The 17,063-nt window shown below is 37.5% G+C and overlaps 1 protein-coding gene across 2 annotated transcripts; it reads left to right on the top strand.

The window, feature by feature from the left end:
- Positions 1-192: 192 nt before the first annotated feature.
- odad1 (outer dynein arm docking complex subunit 1) lies at positions 193-15,274 on the top strand. Of its 2 annotated transcripts, none has more exons than XM_026932829.3 (15): positions 193-324; positions 2,522-2,617; positions 2,733-2,829; positions 3,525-3,714; positions 4,271-4,396; positions 6,134-6,247; positions 6,344-6,411; positions 7,640-7,821; positions 8,494-8,619; positions 8,775-8,857; positions 9,688-9,856; positions 11,512-11,675; positions 12,592-12,695; positions 13,848-13,938; positions 14,045-15,274. In XM_026932829.3, the coding sequence occupies exons 2-15, from the start codon at positions 2,551-2,553 to the stop codon at positions 14,153-14,155; spliced, it is 1,692 nt and encodes a 563-aa protein (XP_026788630.3). In that variant the 5' UTR covers positions 193-324; positions 2,522-2,550; the 3' UTR covers positions 14,156-15,274. The 2 variants fall into 2 exon arrangements, with proteins under 2 accessions (XP_026788630.3, XP_026788628.3); XM_026932827.3 differs by having other exon boundaries at positions 195-324; positions 2,730-2,829.
- The last annotated feature ends 1,789 nt before the right edge of the window (positions 15,275-17,063 follow it).

The following is a 17,063-nucleotide window of genomic DNA, read 5'->3' as shown; positions in this document are numbered from 1 at the left end:
TCTGTAACTACTCTGTAAAAATATAAATAAAGTCAAATTAAAATGTTTTTGTGTTTCTGTCTGCATTCACCACAAAACAGAGCTCATTTTTTGAGATCTGGCGCCACCGTAGGCTAACATCCAAAACCGCATACTAGGATACTAAGTAGGATGCACAGAAACCTGCCGTGGGCGGAGCAGGTGCGTACTGTTTAGTGCGGTAGTATGCAGGGCGGATAGAAACACAGAGGCGCCTAGCGACGGTTGCTAACAACTTGCTCTCAGGAGGCTCCTCCAGCCAGTGCAGATAATTCACCCTGCTGTTTTTAAACTAACTCTCTGAAGGTAAGGAAGTCTTTTTTTGGCATTATTTTGGTTAACTAGCACTCTACGTTAGCTAACTAGTCCACTATATCTAACTAGCTAACGAGCTAACTTCATGTAGTAAGTAATGAGTAGCTATAATATAGATAGCTGGGTTGTATTTTTATTTATTCCTTTGTTTATATTTTATTTAACATTCATTAACTGTAGTGTGACCTTTAACTAATATATGGCACTCAATAAAACTCAATAATATTAATAATAATAATAATAATATTAATAATAATAAAAGAGACTTGGGTGAAGTCATAAATTACAAACTATCATACTAAATGCACTCCTGCTATTTTCAAACAACTCCAAAATGAGAAATAAATGAATTCATGAGCCATATTTTGCTATCTGTATAATTTTGTATTAACACCATGTTTTTGTTATAAATATAAACACTGGTTTTAAAATTATTGGCACCCCCAATAATTGGTACTAAGGCTGGGGCAATATGAGGATATAATATCAGTGTTGTGATATATTTTTATAACATTTATAACTTTTTATAAGAGATTAGCAGCTGATTTGTTGTTAAATCTTATATTTATTAGTGTTTTTTCCTTTTGGTGTTAAATCCTTTATTTTTGAGACATTAAATATGCCTTCACATTTATTTGGCTGGCAATTTCTTAGCAATCCTACATCATAATACGTATCATGTATCGTATAAATGTCATAACTATGCCACCACTAACACCCCCACAGTTAATATTTGGTGAACGTCCCTTCGCTGTAAGACATTTCTTGTTGGTTAAATTTAGAAACTCGTTTGTTTCAACTCAAAGTCAAGACAATAGATTACTTTAATTTTTGAAAACGTATGAACCTGAGTTCAATATACAAAACCTGCCATGACCGTTGGAGTTAAAGAGAAGAAATAAGTTTCACATAACTTAATGGGGCTGTCGTGTTTTACAGTGGAGAGAAAAGCAGCACAGTGTCTCTTCTTCTGATGTCCAACAGGAACTTTTATTTTCTCCGTTTTGCACGTGTTGAACATCCTCTTCGTTTCAGACCACGGGTTTCCACCAGGGCTCAAATACAGCAGTTGAGATGGCCATTGCAAAGCAGCGATTTCGTGCCCCTGTGACTGTTTCTGTGTTGATTTGTAATTATGTTTGGGGTCGTTATCTGTCTGAAAGGTCCACTTCTTCTGTTCAACCCCAGTGTGGCAAATATGAAGTGTTGGAGACTGAAATATCATTTATTCTTTCTAATATTAAATATTCTTTATGGGTGCCAATAATTGTGCCACACAGTGTTTTGATGGAAAATGCTGTTATTTAAAATAGAAGTTCTTATAAAGATGCTTTTCGTTAGAGGGAAAGAAAGTCTTCAGTTGTTTAAGCAGAGAATTTTAATCTATCTATCTATCTATCTATCTATCTATCTATCTGTCTATCTGTCTATCTATCTTTCTCTCTCTGTGTGAGTGTGAAAGAGTGCTGAAATACTGAAAAGCAGTAAAAAGATTTGGAAATCTAAATGAATAAAATCTGTTTTTAGGTTGGCTCTTTCTCTCTCTCTCTCTCTCTCTCTCTCTCTCTCTATCTATCTATCTATCTATCTATTTATCTGACTGGCTTTCTGGCTGTCTGTCCAACTGTCTTCTATCCATCTATCTATCTGTCTATCTAACCATCAGTCTACCTTTCTGTCTGTTTGGCATTCTGCCTGTCTGTCAAATCTTCCATCCAGCCATCTATCTATCTATCTATCTATCTATCTATCTATCTATCTATCTATCTATCTATCTATCTATCTACCTACCTACCTACCTACCTACCTACCTACCTACTGTACTAGAGCTATTTCGCTTTCTATTCATTTCCACCCCCCCCAAAAGTCAAAGTCAAAAGGTTGCTTTATAGGCATTACAGATATTAACATTTTTATTGCCAAAGTGTGGATACAGACACAGTATCTCTCTCTCTCTCTCTCTCTTTTTATCTCTCGCTCTCTTTCTATCTATCTCTTTCTCTCTGTGACGGTGGGAAAGAGTGCTGAAATACTGAAAAGCAGTAAAAGGATTTTGAATTCTAAATGAATAAAATCTGTTACTAGGTTGTGAACATTGATGGCTAGCTCACTGCTCTTTTCACTACATCTTGTGGTGAAAACATAAATTTTTCAAAAAGCCCTTTACCACATCTCCATGTCTTCACAGTGCAGTTGTTTTAGCTCATCACTGTCGTCATGCCTCGTGGAAGATCAGCGGTAAGCGTCCACTCTGACGCCAGCGACATGGACACTGATGCACTGGGTATGCGCATAGTAATGTGTAAATGAGATATCAGTGAAGAACGTGTAGCTGTTAAAATAAAAATTAGATGTGGCTTCGGTCTGAGGTGTGTGTGTGTGTGTGTGTGTCACAGCAGAGACAGAGATGAGCAAGCTACAGAGGCAGTTTCGCATCATGGAGGGCGAGCGGCAGGCCTACAGCATCCAGTCACAGGAGCTTATTCGCAAACAGCGGTCAGTCAGACAATCACAGACACACATCCGCACTTTTATTCTGTAACACTGCACATCGTGAGGCATCTCTGCCTCATTGGTTCGATCCAGAGCTCAGGTTACTGTCTGTGTGGAGTTTCACATGTTCTACCCATGTCTTTCCGGGTTCTCCGGTTTCCTCCCACTGTCCAAAAACACACCAGTACTTGGATTGGTTGTGAAACTACATTGCCTTTATGTGTGACTCCACCTACTGGCATGTTTTTGGGAGCTGGGAGGAAACCGGAGAACCCGGAATGAACCCACACAGACACGAGGTGAACATACGAAACTCCAAACAGCCTCCACTGAACAGCACAATGTGTGTGTGTGTGTGTGAGTGTGTGTGTGTGCGTGCATAGTGCCCTGCGATGGATTGATCCTAGTTCATTCCCAGCGTTTCCTGAGATAGACTCTTTATCCACTGCAGCCACCCTGACCAGGATAAACCGCTGGGAATCTCACGATTTGATTTAGATTCTTGCTGAATATATCGAATTTTCACTTGTACAGTCTGCACTGTGTATTTTTGTTCCAATAATAAGCACTTGGTGCATTTAAAACTATTTTTTCATCATGAAAAAGACTAGTTCAAATTCTGTTAATATTTATATTATTCTTATAATTTTCTCATTATTTTGTGCTCCATCACTCCGTGCACGTGTGCCGCCTGTCAGGCTGGAGATGGAGAAGCTGTGCGAGGAGCACGAGGAGCTGCAGAAGAACCTGCGTGCGTCCGAGAGCCAGTCACGTAGACAGACCGACAGCCACGACGCCCAGCAGCTCCGAGCTCTCCTGAACCGCCGCAGCGAGCTCGACGAGCAGCTGGAGAGAGAGAGACTCGTTCAAGCAGAGATCGAGCGAGAGGTGATGACCTTCCAACATCACACACACACACACACACACATGGACTCACTGCACGCACACGCTGCACGCACACGCAACAAAGTGGCTGAGTTATTTACAATTCAAAACGCATGCTGTACATACAGCAGCCATCTTCCTATAGGAACATCCTCAGAGGTCAAAGCTAAAAGACAAACCCAATCGAAACCTCTCACTCCCCTTTTACTAAATTCATAATACATGCAAGTGCATTTCAGTCTGAGTTGTGTACTGTTTTATATTATATATTCACCTGGAAAGAGCATCACTGTGTGCACAAGCTTGGCATCAGAGAGACATTGTGCAAATCTGATCATGTGACCTATGAAGGAGACTAATATTAAAAGGTCATAACATCATAATTTATATATTAGATATACAGTATAGCAGTTTTAAATATTATATCTAATAATTACACATTTTATGCTAATTCTGATGCTGATTTTAAAGACCCTTACAAAAAGTCTATTTAATTGGATAAGGCTGACATTTCGAATGTTTTTTTTTAATAGGCGTGTTTATATGTGTGTGTTGACAGAGCCAGAGTATTCAGAAGAAACTGGAAGAGCTGAGAAAAGGAGATGTTAGTACCGTTCACAGTCAGAAGCCTCAGACTCGCCACATCCAAAAGGCCACTCGCACCCTGGAAAATAAACTGGACCGGGTGAGTTAGAGTTAGAGTAAGAGTTAGAGTTAGAGTAAGAGCTGTTGCACATTCTACGTTCTCTGCGTCAAATCAGGTTGCATTCGGGAGTGTAAGAGAGCACAGAAGAGAGTTTTCCTGAGCAGCTGTGTGAAAAGATCTGGTGACTTATTCAATTTCAATATTGACATATTTCAATTCAATTCAATTTTATTTGTATAGCGCTTTTAACAATGAACATTGTCTCAAAGCAGCTTTACAGAACATAAGAAACAAAAAGCATGCAAACAGAAACAAAAACATGCAAACAGTCCTAGATCTTAGACAGAATTATCCCTAGTGAGCAAGCCTGAGGCGACTGAGGCGACTGTGGCAAGGAAAAACTCCCTTAGATGATATGAGGAAGAAACTTTGTGATAGGCGAGAACTAGCTAGTGGGCGAGAATGGGCTACTTGCACTCAGGGCTATGATGTATTTCCGTCGTGTCTCCAGTTACACTGTTTACATTGGGCAATACAGCGAGACAGCAATGTCCCACGTTTTTCTTTTTTATTCCTGCAATAAAGTCATAGTGTTGGGTTAACAATTAGCATGCGTGTTCGTTTCTACCAATAGGTGTATTTCTAACTTTACAGTTGTTTATGTATGACGAAGGAAACAGTATAAAATGCGTAAAATAGCATCACTGCCATTATAGCAGACGAGACGGAAGCCTTTGTGATTATAATGCAGAAGTGTTTGTGCAAGCAGCCCATTAGCAAATGACCATGAGAAAATGGGGTATAAAATATATATATATATATATATATATATATATATATATATATATATACATATATATATATGTTAAAAAAACTGAAGGAAAAAAAAATGCTTTTGGATACAGTAAAAAAAAAAAAATCATTTTTATTGTCTTGAATTTTTTTTAAAAGGTGTAGTTCAAAAAAACCTTTCAATCAATCAGTATATCAAGGCTCATGAGAATTAACTTATTTCTTTGATGAAATGTCACCAGCTTTGTATTTGCTTTGAAATTTAAATTTATTTTTACTGCAGTTGCTCTTTCTGATGCAAAGCCTGATCAAATTGAATATTTTAACTCCAGTATCTAAATCTTACTGTATGACTGTGAAACTTTTCCAAGCGTCATAAATTCGGCGCAGATGTGGAATGAGTGTCATTGGCAGATAGATCAGGGGGATTATTCGTACAGAAAGCCAACCCACGCCGAGCTAAGAGCAGAGGCTGGACTAGTGGAAAACCACAGCTTAGGGATGCAAATGAACATGGCAAACTTTGCAACAGTACACAATAAAAAAGCAGCAGGTGGAAACAATTATACAAGGAACCAATCAGCAAGACAGGAAGCCATGCAAAGGTTTGCATACCCTTGGGCCAAACTGAAGAATACAAGTAAGCAAAAAAATAATCAGTGTGGTGCTGTTATAGGAAAATCATCAACGCTGAAGTGGTGTGATGATGCAGAGTTACTGTTACCACCCTATAGTTGATTACTTTCCCAAAACATCACATCCCCAATTGTTTTATTCCTCTTACACCACAGCACTCTTCCTCGTGAAATAATATGAAATAAATATTCCCTAATAACTCCAACCTTTTTGTGTGACCGTAAAGCAGGGATTTATTTATTTATTTATTTTTTGCTTTAAGTTGTAATATTCACTTCTGTTTCAAGTTGCTAGCTTTTCTCTCTCTCTCTCTCTCTCTCTCTCTCTCTCGCTTTTACCCACCTGCAGGCTCACGTTCGCTTCAATGAGCAGCTGGCGAAGAACAGCCAGCTGAGAGGGGAGCTGGAGACGCTGCGCATGGAGCGCGTCCGCTTCCAGCAGCTGCACCGCAAACTGGACAAGGTCAGCGTTTATAGAACGCGAGACTGGGGTTCAGGATTTAATCACATGCATGAGAAGCAAAGTTTTGGTAAATGTGGGAGACTTTCTCTCTTATAGGAGCTTCAGGAAATCCGGCGGGAGATTGGCGATGTCATCGGCATGTCGACAGCAGCTTATGATGCCAGGTGAACTGAATTTACTGCGTTTTTATTTATATATATATATATATATATATATATATATACAGTACTGTGCAAAAGTCTTAGGCACCCTATTTTTTTTAGTACAAACTTTGTTATAGATGTTTATTTTCTGACTTCTACATTACTGATTCAGTACAAAAACATTTTAGATTCCAAACATTAGTTTTCCAGCACAAAATGAAACGTTACAGAAAAATGTTTGTGTGTCAGTAAAGAAAGCAGCAGATTCCATAAGAGACACTTTTCAGATAAAAACATAATGAAGGCTGCTGGGTTTCGCTGCAGAAATAAGAAGCGAGTCGACAGTCAAAGACAGTCAAAGTCTCCAGAAGAACTGTGGCTGCTTCTGCAAGATGCTCAGTAACACTTCCAGCTCATTTCCTTATAAAACTGCACACACTGCACCTCAGATACTGCTTTATTTAAAAAAGCGAAGGATCGTCACATTAAATATTGACTTTGTTTCATTTATTACTGTTTATTGTTCTTTATAGTAATTTTTTTTAATGTAGAAACATTTAATTTCATTATTTTTGAAGGCATCTTTGCTCTACAGCATTTCTTGCATGTGAGACTTGTAAGACTTTTGCACAGAACTGTATAAAAGTATCATGTGGACACCAAGCGTTAGCTTTCTACTAAAAGAAAATGAGTACATGGTGTTTTAAAGTGTTATACCACAGCACTGTAGAATTCTCGAATCTGATTGGTCAATTAAGGTGTCTTAATTTTCTATCAGCTCTGATAATAAAATCACAGGTTTATATTAATCATCCCAATACGTTATCATTGCGTAATTCTGTAACTCTTCCACAACGTTAAAAGTAACCATAAACATTGGCATGTTGCTTGGTATAAGAGGAATAAAACACTCCAGGACTTGCTGTTATAGGACAATAATCAACTTTGGAGTGGTATCAGAACTTCCACTTTATCACACCACTCTGTGGTTGATTATTTTCCTGTAAAAGCATGACACACAGTGTTTTATTCTTGACCTAAGATACGGCAGGTGGAGCCCTGATCATGGGAAAAGAAGCTTCATTTCATTCAGTATTGCTCATATCGATTAATAATAATAATATGATGTTTACATGATCACTTGACTAATCAGATAATGACTGTATTATTATTATTATCATTATTATTATTATTATTATTATTATTAGTGTGTATGTAAACACACTCTATGTTTTTGCGTGATCTTCAGAGTGGAGGCCCAGACGAAGATGACGATGATGAAGGAGAAGGCGGTGAAGGACCTGGCGCAGTACAGCGCCGAGATGAAGGAGCTGGAGAGGCTGATCGCACACGAGCAGCGCCTTAAAGACTTCATGACTACCAAGTGCAACGAGAGGACAGGACTGGACGACACACTCAGCCCCACACACGGTGAGAGCTCCAGAAATATTGGCACCCTTGTTAAAGATGGGGGTTATAAAAAGAAACATCTGGTTAAGTAGCATAATCTCACACTGAAAATATGAATGATGATGGTGATGATGATAATGATGATGATGAAGATGATGATGATGATGATGATGATGGTGATGATGATGATGATGGTGATGATGTTGATGCTGATGATGATGATGCTGGTGATGATGCTGCTGCTGATGATGATGATGCTGATGATGGTGGTTATGATGACGATGATGCTGATGATGATGATGATGATGATGATGCTGATGATGATGATGATGGTGGTGATGGTGATGATGCTGCTGCTGATGATGATGATGCTGCTGATGATGATGATGGTGATGATGCTGATGATGCTGCTGCTACTGATGACGATGATGCTGCTGCTGATGATGGTGGTGATGATGCTGATGATGATGATGGTGGTTATGATGATGATGATGATACTGCTGATGATGATGCTGATGATGCTGCTGCTGATGATGGTGATGATGATGATGATGATGATGGTGATGATGATGATGGTGATGATGATGCTGCTGCTGATGATGATGGTGGTTATGATGACGATGATGATACTGCTGATGATGGTGATGGTGATGATGCTGCTGATGATGATGATGTTGGTGATGATGATGGCAGAAATGAAGGAGCAGCGGAGGACCGACTCGGAGGTGGCGGCGGAGACTCTAGAAGAAGTTTTCCAGCGGATCCAGAAGGTGACCGGCGAGGACGATTTGGACCTGCTAGTCACCAAATTTATCCAGGGTGAGTCAGCTCTGTCTAATCTCCATCTAATCTATTCTGAGATGATGTTTCAGCTGTAATAATATGACTAATGCTTCAGCATGGTTCTGTAATAGAGTGTGTGTCTAATTTATGAGTTAAACTCGTTGCTGTATGATATTGTGTATTGCGTGCAGCTGAAGACAGGAACTTTGCTCTCTTTAATTACGTGAACGAGCAAAACACACAGGCTGAGGCTTTGAAAGATCAAATCAGACAGGTAAGTCAAAATCAAATTTTTTTTTTTTTTTTTACAATTTTTTTCTCATAATCTAAATGTACTTGCTCAGCCAGGAGATGTTTGGTGTCTGCTTCTTTAGTGTTACACTGGAGCTATGAAGTTAATGTAGCTAACAAATAAAAGAAGTTTGTAATTACCAGATTAGCATTTTGCAAACTGCATGTGAAACTGTGACAAACTGTGAGTCAGAGAAGAGGTCTTTAATGTAAGCAAGTAAGTAAATAAGTAAATTTTTTTCAAAAAGCAGATTTAAATCATGGAACATTGACCAAAAATTGCTGTACGTAGACAAGAGCATATAATAACCTTTATTTAACCAGGTAAGTCAATTGAGAACCAGTTCTCATTTACAATGACGACCTGGCCAAGAGGCAACATAAAAAGCAGGTACAACAAATTATAAATATAAATTATAAGTATCAAGGAAAGAAAATAAACATAAAACACAGAATATATAAAATCCTGAGAAAAACATACAAGCCAAAACAGCACAGATTAACATGTTCATTTGTAAAAATATGTTTTTAGTTGGTTTTAAATGTGCTTTTGGCCTTATTCTGCAGTTTTGTAGTTTTCTGTGTTCATCTGTGTGTTGATTTGGACCTGCAGTTTTCCCAATGCTAAACTGATACTAAGATATACGAGGCTTACATTACGTCTCATTAGTTTCGTAAAAAAAACAAAAACAGACACCAAACATGTCTCAGGTGAACGACTCTTTCTTTTTATGTTCATATGTAACATCATCCAAAAAACACAGTTATCCAAAAAAAAAATTGCTCACTGTGTGTTTCTGTTCGCTGATCCAGATCAAAGAGGAGATGGAGAGGTTCCAGGTGGAGGATCTGCAGCAGGAGCAGGAGCATCACACCAACCTGAAGCAGATAGAGGAGCAGCAGAGAGACGCTGAAGCTCAGGCCCTGGAGTACGAGGCTCAGGCTAAAGAAATCACCGAAACCCTGGATCAGATCAAGACAGGTGAGAAGAAGCACTGCTGTTAAAATAATATGAAAACCGCTAGTGCTAGTCATTTCTTTCTCATCTCATAACGTCTTGATATAAAGACATTAATGACTAAAAAACACAACATACGAGCAGAATCTCGGCTCGAATGTGTACTGAGGTCATAAAATTCAGTCTTCAGGAAGTGCTTTTTAATCCCGGTCAGGGTCGCGGTGGATTCGCAGTCTGTCCCAGGAAGCGGGAATACCGGGAATACCCGGATGGGATTAAGGGCACTATACTGTACATTCACGCAGTAATTCACACGAAGGGGTAATTTAGCAAAGCCAGTCCAATTAACAGTGTGTTTTGGGTGCTGAGAGGAAACCAGAGGAACACGGGGAGAACACACGAATCCTCGCACAAGCAGTAAGCAGAGCTCTGGATCAAACCGGGAACACGGTGACTGTGAAGTGGCAACTCTACCCACTGTGCCACATGTATTCTGATAAAAGATTTTACAATTGTTTCTCACAGTTTCTTACACTGAAGTTTGTTATAATGATGAATATTATTTTATTCAGGATAAAATAGACCTAAAATGAATCAATATGATATAAAAAGTTAAATGAAAATTGACATTAAAAAAAGTCATATAAGTCTCAAAATACGAACAAATAAAATAATAATACATAATATTATATGAATAATGTTTTGCATATTTTGCAACCGTAAAAACTGTAGAAAACTGTATTTAACCGTGTGCAGCAGTTTTCTGCTAAATGTTGTTTCAAACTGTTTATACCACAGTGTGGTCGAATGCTCGAATCTGATTGGTCAGAAGGTGTGCAGCATTTTCGTATAAAACAGGAACTAACCCGTCCTTCTTTTGGATTATTTTCCTATAACAGCACGGTGTGGAGTGTGTTACGCAGCTGGAAATATAACACTTTTCTGTGTAACTACAAGTTGTATAATCATGACATCTGTTTTGATAATAATTTTGAAGTTGACTACGTACAGAAAATGGGGTTCTGTGATTTCACTGGATTTCTAAGGAGTTTAAGCTTCACTATGCATTCATAAATAAAAATAAGTCAAGTGGCTTTATTGTCATTTCAACCATCTACAGCTAGTTAGTACACAGTGAAACGAAACAACGTTCCTCCAGAACCAAGGTGCTACATAAAACAACACAGAACTACAAGAGACTACACATTTTTATATAAAGTACACGTGCAAACAGCACAAGACAGTACAATAACTACTAAAAACAGGACAATAGGCACAGTAAGAGACAGTGCAGCGCCGGCTAGTACACACTTCTAGTAAGAAAGTGAATCAGATATGACAGTAGTGCAAACGAATAACAATATAATGAGTTGCTATAAATGTAAACATAACATACTATGGCAGAGTATTCAGCAGATAATATATAAGCTTATAATATATATGGACATAGCAGTTACTGGGGTAGCAGCCAGGTAGAGAGTATACGTAGTGACAAAAAATTTTATACAAATGTATAAATATATAAAAATAGAGAGGCTGAGTAAAACAGGGGAAGTGCTGAGCGAGTTTTACGCATCGTGCGACTTGGCATTAAGATGCCGTTTTTTTGTTTTTGTTTTTGTTTTTTCAATGAGATCCTTAGCATTAAAAGTTTGTTTTTTGTGTGTGTTGTAATGTAGGAGTGAGCGACGTGTTTAATAAGATCGATTGCGACCGTGCAGCGGTGGACGATTTACTCGGTTCTTCGGCAGGAATCAGAGACTCCAACATCATGACGTACCTGAGGCTGGTGGAGCAGAAAACCAACGAGCTGCTCACCGTGCATGCCTTCATCAACTCCAAGGTACAATAACCACGAAACAAGACCCACATTTTTAACATTTCTTCTTTTTAGAGAGATAATCTCTTGCACCTGGTTTTAATAAGATTACGCCTCTCTGATTAATAGCACTGATGAAGGCTGCATTATTTACCTTTTATATGCTAATCACTGTGTTTGTGAGGTGTAGAATAAACACTGCTGTAATCAATATATTTTAAAAGATATGTTAAAAATACATTTAAAGTTGGTCTACTATTAAGAATGTTTAAAAAAATGACCTTCTAAGTTTGAACACTTGGTGTCACTATGATGTAAGTCCTATGATTAGCTCCAAATCTGATCCTCTTTGCCCTTTTTAAAAGGATAATGCTGTTAATTCTACAGTCTTGCATTAATTTTACTGAAATTTTGGATAATATGACATCAGCATGACAAATTAACAATTACAACAATTACAGGAGTTTTCAAATTGAATATTTTTCATTTATCAGGAACCAGTTAACGTACTGAAGTAATATAGCATCTAGCAAAATCTATCAAATCTTTATTTATATGTCAGAAAGTCATTAAACCTCACATATAAAGCTACTTATCTCAATTAAAGTGTAATGGTGGCTGTTTATTTCTTTTTCTTTTCTTTAATTATACTGTATTAGATTATATTAGACAGCTTTTGTCCCAAGGCTGAGATGGTAACAAAGTTTGTACCCCTCCAAGGCTTTTGATAGACATTTGTGGCATATATTCCCTCATGTATGGGAATTGCACTGAAAAGTATTAAACATGTAATTTATTATGTATGTATGCTGGGGGTTTTCTTTTCTATTTATGGCAGATTTGTGGTCAGTAGTACAGACAGAGAAACACATTTCAAAGAGATTTATTCTAGTTCCAACAGATCAGACTTAGAGTTATCCATATTTTTATATCCTAACAGGACCCGGAGAAGGATTATGATCCGAAGCTGGTGGCTCAGGTGCTGCTTGGGCAAAGTGAGGAGATGGAGAAGCAGGCCCCTGTCGTGCAGCCTCCGGTTTCTGGGTAAGTACGTCAAAATGGTACGGCTGAAAATGTAAAGTTATGTATTACAGGTCATATTTGTTATCCAAAGTTACTTACAAAGTGAGTCAGAGTTAATTTCATGCACAGAGCTGTTAAAGGAGCTGATAGTTGATGGGAGGTGAGCCATGTGATACATGACTAGGCAAGCAATTAGTAGAAAACTAAGAGGGCTTCAGCTAAACACACTGGTACTCATAAGGCAGTTAATTAAAGCCCCAGGGAACCTCAATCCACTGTTGCCTCCTAATGAGGTTAATGTTGGTCCACAGTTTATATTTACCACATATGAATAATTGGTGACGTTTCAGGGCCTTCATCTGCGTCACTAGAATGTTTTTCCCTTTTCAGTGTGATGTGGGTAACCATCAACAGTCACAGCGTTTCACAGATGCTCGACAACTATCGGTCTCCTTTATCACTCGTTTACTAAAATTGTGTGTCGATGATTTTGAAAGCCAAACGAACCAAAATCCCCTGATTTTCTTCATATTCATGTGCGTATGTTGATAAACAACAATCAGACATAAATTGCCAAGCACATTCACAACACAATTGATTTGTATTTGGCCACGCCCACAAAACTCCATAAAAGGTAAAGCTCACAGAGAGCCGACTAAACGGTGAAAGAGCGCCATAGATACCAGAGATACACACTAACGCTTCCTCCTTTTGTAGGATGCCATTACTTTTGTCTTCACTGAATGGCTAGTCTTATTAGTCCAAATCCATGCATACATATGAAGTGACAGAGTTTCACGAAATGTTCATTAAATTCGTGTGTAATTGAAATAAATGAGTGATTTAAACTTATTGCGCAATCCGTATAGAAAATCGCAGCAACTCGTGGACTGTTATACGGTCTGAAGTAAATTATACGTAAATTTACGCATAATATGTACGTAAATTTACACAAGCTCAGGAGCAAAACAAACATTTTTCTCAACCAACTGGATTTTCATGAACACCAGAACATTTCTTGTGTAAATGCACCTATGAACGAATTACAAATAAATTTGTTCGCATCCAGTTTGATAAACTTACTTCGTTCCTTATCGATGCCCTGAACTGCGAGCTTCTACAGAAAGCTACGGCTCCGAATTTGTGCATGACTGAGTTACGTTTATACACCAGGGATGACTATGATATAGAAGAGTTGCTACTACCACACGAGGACGAGCGACCTTTGACCCAGGAAGAACTTCGACAGCGCATTATGAACATGGTAAGTACACACACACACACACACACACACACACAGGAATTGTTCTCTAGTTTTATCAGGTTACTTCGTGCTTTGGGTTTAAGCTTTAACGTGTGTCTCTATGCAGATTCTTCATAAGGAAGAAGCGTTGCATGCTGGGAAGAACAAAGAGGCCAGGTCTGCTAAAGTCAGCGCTCTGTCCAGCCACAGACAGCACACACTCGAGTCCACCCTCTGAAGACTCGGCTCTGCTTCGCGATCTTGATTACTGTACACGTGTGTCTTGGGACCTGGACATTGTCTGGTGTAAAAATACAGAAATACAGAAATGCATCGAAATGCTGTGTGAAATAAATCGCACCTCCACTTTCTCTACTTCTAAAAATATATTTCGAAAAGCAAACTGATGCAAGATTTCCTTTTAGTTTTCACAGCCATTTAAAACTAGATGAAAAGGGTAATTTTTAAAACAACAGATATCACAATCAGTCTTCTCTGACTGCTGATACTCTTACAAGAATTTTTTGTATTTTTTTAAAATATGGATCGATAAGATAAGATGTACTTTATTGATCCCCAAGGGAAAATTCGGGACAATGTGCAGATTTGCATGCTTTATAAAACCAAAAACCAAGTCTTTGAATGCTGTTAGAGAACACACTCTTACGAGAAAGACTTTTAGAGAAACAGTTTGTTGGAAAATCAACCGAGAAAACACCATATGCTATTAAAAATATTGTCTGTAGTGCCATTTTCAGTATACAGTTATCATAAATATGACAGTTATCAACATTGTGAAAAAGAAATTCAGTAACACAGATACATATCAGATACATCAAGACCTATACTTCATTATAATAACAGTTATAGTTACATTTAAATTATCGTTAAAGTTACTTATAAGCAATTACATATAAGCAGCATCATGAACAGATTCATGGAACCATAATACTGACTAATTAATACTTATAAATCGGTGTATAATGCATTATGAGCATGGGGACTGAACAAGCACGTGCATCACTTATAAGTAATTATAACAATAATATAAATGTAACTATAACTGTTATTATAATGAAGTATAGGTCTTGATGTATCTGATAAATGTATTTATAGAACAGTAGTACTTGCTTATAATTCATTATGAGTGTGGGTTTCATAGAACGTTTTTGAAGAAACACTCCTCTGTAAAAGCTTCTAATCAGGAAAAGGAATGCACACATGAAATGTCACGAATGCAAGGTCATTTTTTTGGTCCTGAACAAAGAAAAAATTATCTGGGGAAAAAAAAAGTGATTTCATGTATTTCCACACCAGTGAGTGTGGTTTATAGGGTTGATAAATGAAAAACTGACATACTGAGATATATATATATATATATATATATATATATATATATATATATATATAAAACTTTGTTATAGATGTTTATTTTCTGACTTCTACATTATTGATTCAGTTCAAAAACATTTTAGATTCCAGACATTAGTTTTCCAGCACAAAATGAAATATTACAGAAAAATGTTTGTATGTCAGTAAAGAAAGCAGCAGATTCCATAAGAGACACTTTTCAGATAAAAACATAATGAAGGCTGCTGGGTTTCGCTGCAGAAATAAGAAGCGAGTCGACAGTCAAAGTCTCCAGAAGAACTGTGGCTGCTTCTGCAAGATGCTCAGTAACACTTCCAGCTCATTTCCTTATAAAACTGCACACACTGCACCTCAGATACTGCTTTATTTTATTTAAAGCGAAGGATCTTCACACCAAATATTGACTTTGTTTCATTTATTACTGTTTATTGTTCTTTATAGTATTTTTTTTAAAGTAGAAACATTTAGTTTCATTATTTTTGAAGGCATCTTTGCTCTACAGCATTTCTTTACATGTGCCTAAGACCTTTGCACAGAACTGTATATATAACAGGAAAGAAACTTTTCAACATGAAGTGGACGGAGCTTAAAGCCTTCATCAAAGTTGCTAAATTTTAGAAAATACAGTGACTGAGTGGACAAATAAACATATAACTGTTGAGTTTTGATATTTTTATTACTACATTTTAAGAGAAGAAATGTTATAAATGTAATTCAAAATGTAAAGCTTGGAAAAATGATTGACTTAGTGGCTCACCTCGGATTAAAAAAATAATCTGGCATTTTTCAGGTCAGGGGTTAAACTGGGACACTTTCATTTAAGTGGATGCCAAGATAATTAATAATAATAATAATAATACACACGGCATGCTAGACAAAATATTTTATGTAACTGCATGTGAGCGTAATTTCAGTAAATTTAAAGGCCTTACTGCATCGTTATTTTATTCTGTTTTAATAGTTTGAATATTTTGAATGCAAAACTGGCAACCAATGAAAAGTGAGAACTTGTGGTCACATGATAATAATTATCTAAATCAACACATAAACAGATATATTGAAAACACCATGTTTTATCACAGTTTTCTGTAATAACACTGTTTAAAGTAGGAAGCAGGGTTCCCTCACATCCTGAGCCTTAATTTAATTTAACCCCTGGCAGTAGCTGATACTGCAGTTCAGTAACAGAACAGCAGGGAGCAGTGGGTACATTTGTTGTCATTTGCACAGTTTAAAGGAAAACTTGACTCTGAGACACATTAAATATGTTTCTACTGAAATATTTGTGATGTGTTTAGTGATTCAGGTGCTAATTTGTTGGATGGTGCTCGCTCATTATTTTCCAGAAAATAGAGCAACATGTTGGTGAAAAACGTAAAACTCAAAATTTTGATCTAAAATAAAACTTTAACGCCACAGAGGATGACGTTAATTATAAAGATTAATAAGCAAGTCCTTCCAGGTGGAGTTTTCCTTTAAAGGCGGCTGTACTCTGTATGATTTTCGGCTCAATTTTCCTGTAAAAGAATCGTAAAAGAATTGTCTGGTCGTGCGTTGAGATCGGTGGTCTTAGCATAGCATAATGTGACATGCTCACGCTACTGGCAGTCGATTTAGTGCCACTGCAACCAAAGACAGCAGACGACAAAGTTCTGTCAGCATGAGAAATGTTTTATTTAAACATTAATAAATAAATAAAAATGTGAGCGCTACTATGACGCTTGTCTAAAATCCACCAATAGGAGGACGGCACAGGATGATGCTAAACTCACAAG

The sequence above is a fragment of the Pangasianodon hypophthalmus genome, chromosome 20, assembly GCF_027358585.1.
Source record: "Pangasianodon hypophthalmus isolate fPanHyp1 chromosome 20, fPanHyp1.pri, whole genome shotgun sequence".
In the NCBI taxonomy this organism is placed as follows: domain Eukaryota; kingdom Metazoa; phylum Chordata; class Actinopteri; order Siluriformes; family Pangasiidae; genus Pangasianodon; species Pangasianodon hypophthalmus.
The sequence above is the reverse complement of the archived record's forward strand: the minus strand, read 5'-3'. Positions and strand labels throughout refer to the sequence as shown.

Excerpts from the sequence above, each read along its gene's own strand:
- odad1 (XM_026932827.3), top strand. The coding sequence starts at position 2,551 with ATGCCTCGTGGAAGATCAGCGGTAAGCGTCCACTCTGACGCCAGCGAC. Across the intron at positions 6,412-7,639 it reads ACAGCAGCTTATGATGCCAG|AGTGGAGGCCCAGACGAAGA; the intron begins GTGAACTGAATT and ends CGTGATCTTCAG. Across the intron at positions 12,696-13,847 it reads GTGCAGCCTCCGGTTTCTGG|GGATGACTATGATATAGAAG; the intron begins GTAAGTACGTCA and ends TTTATACACCAG.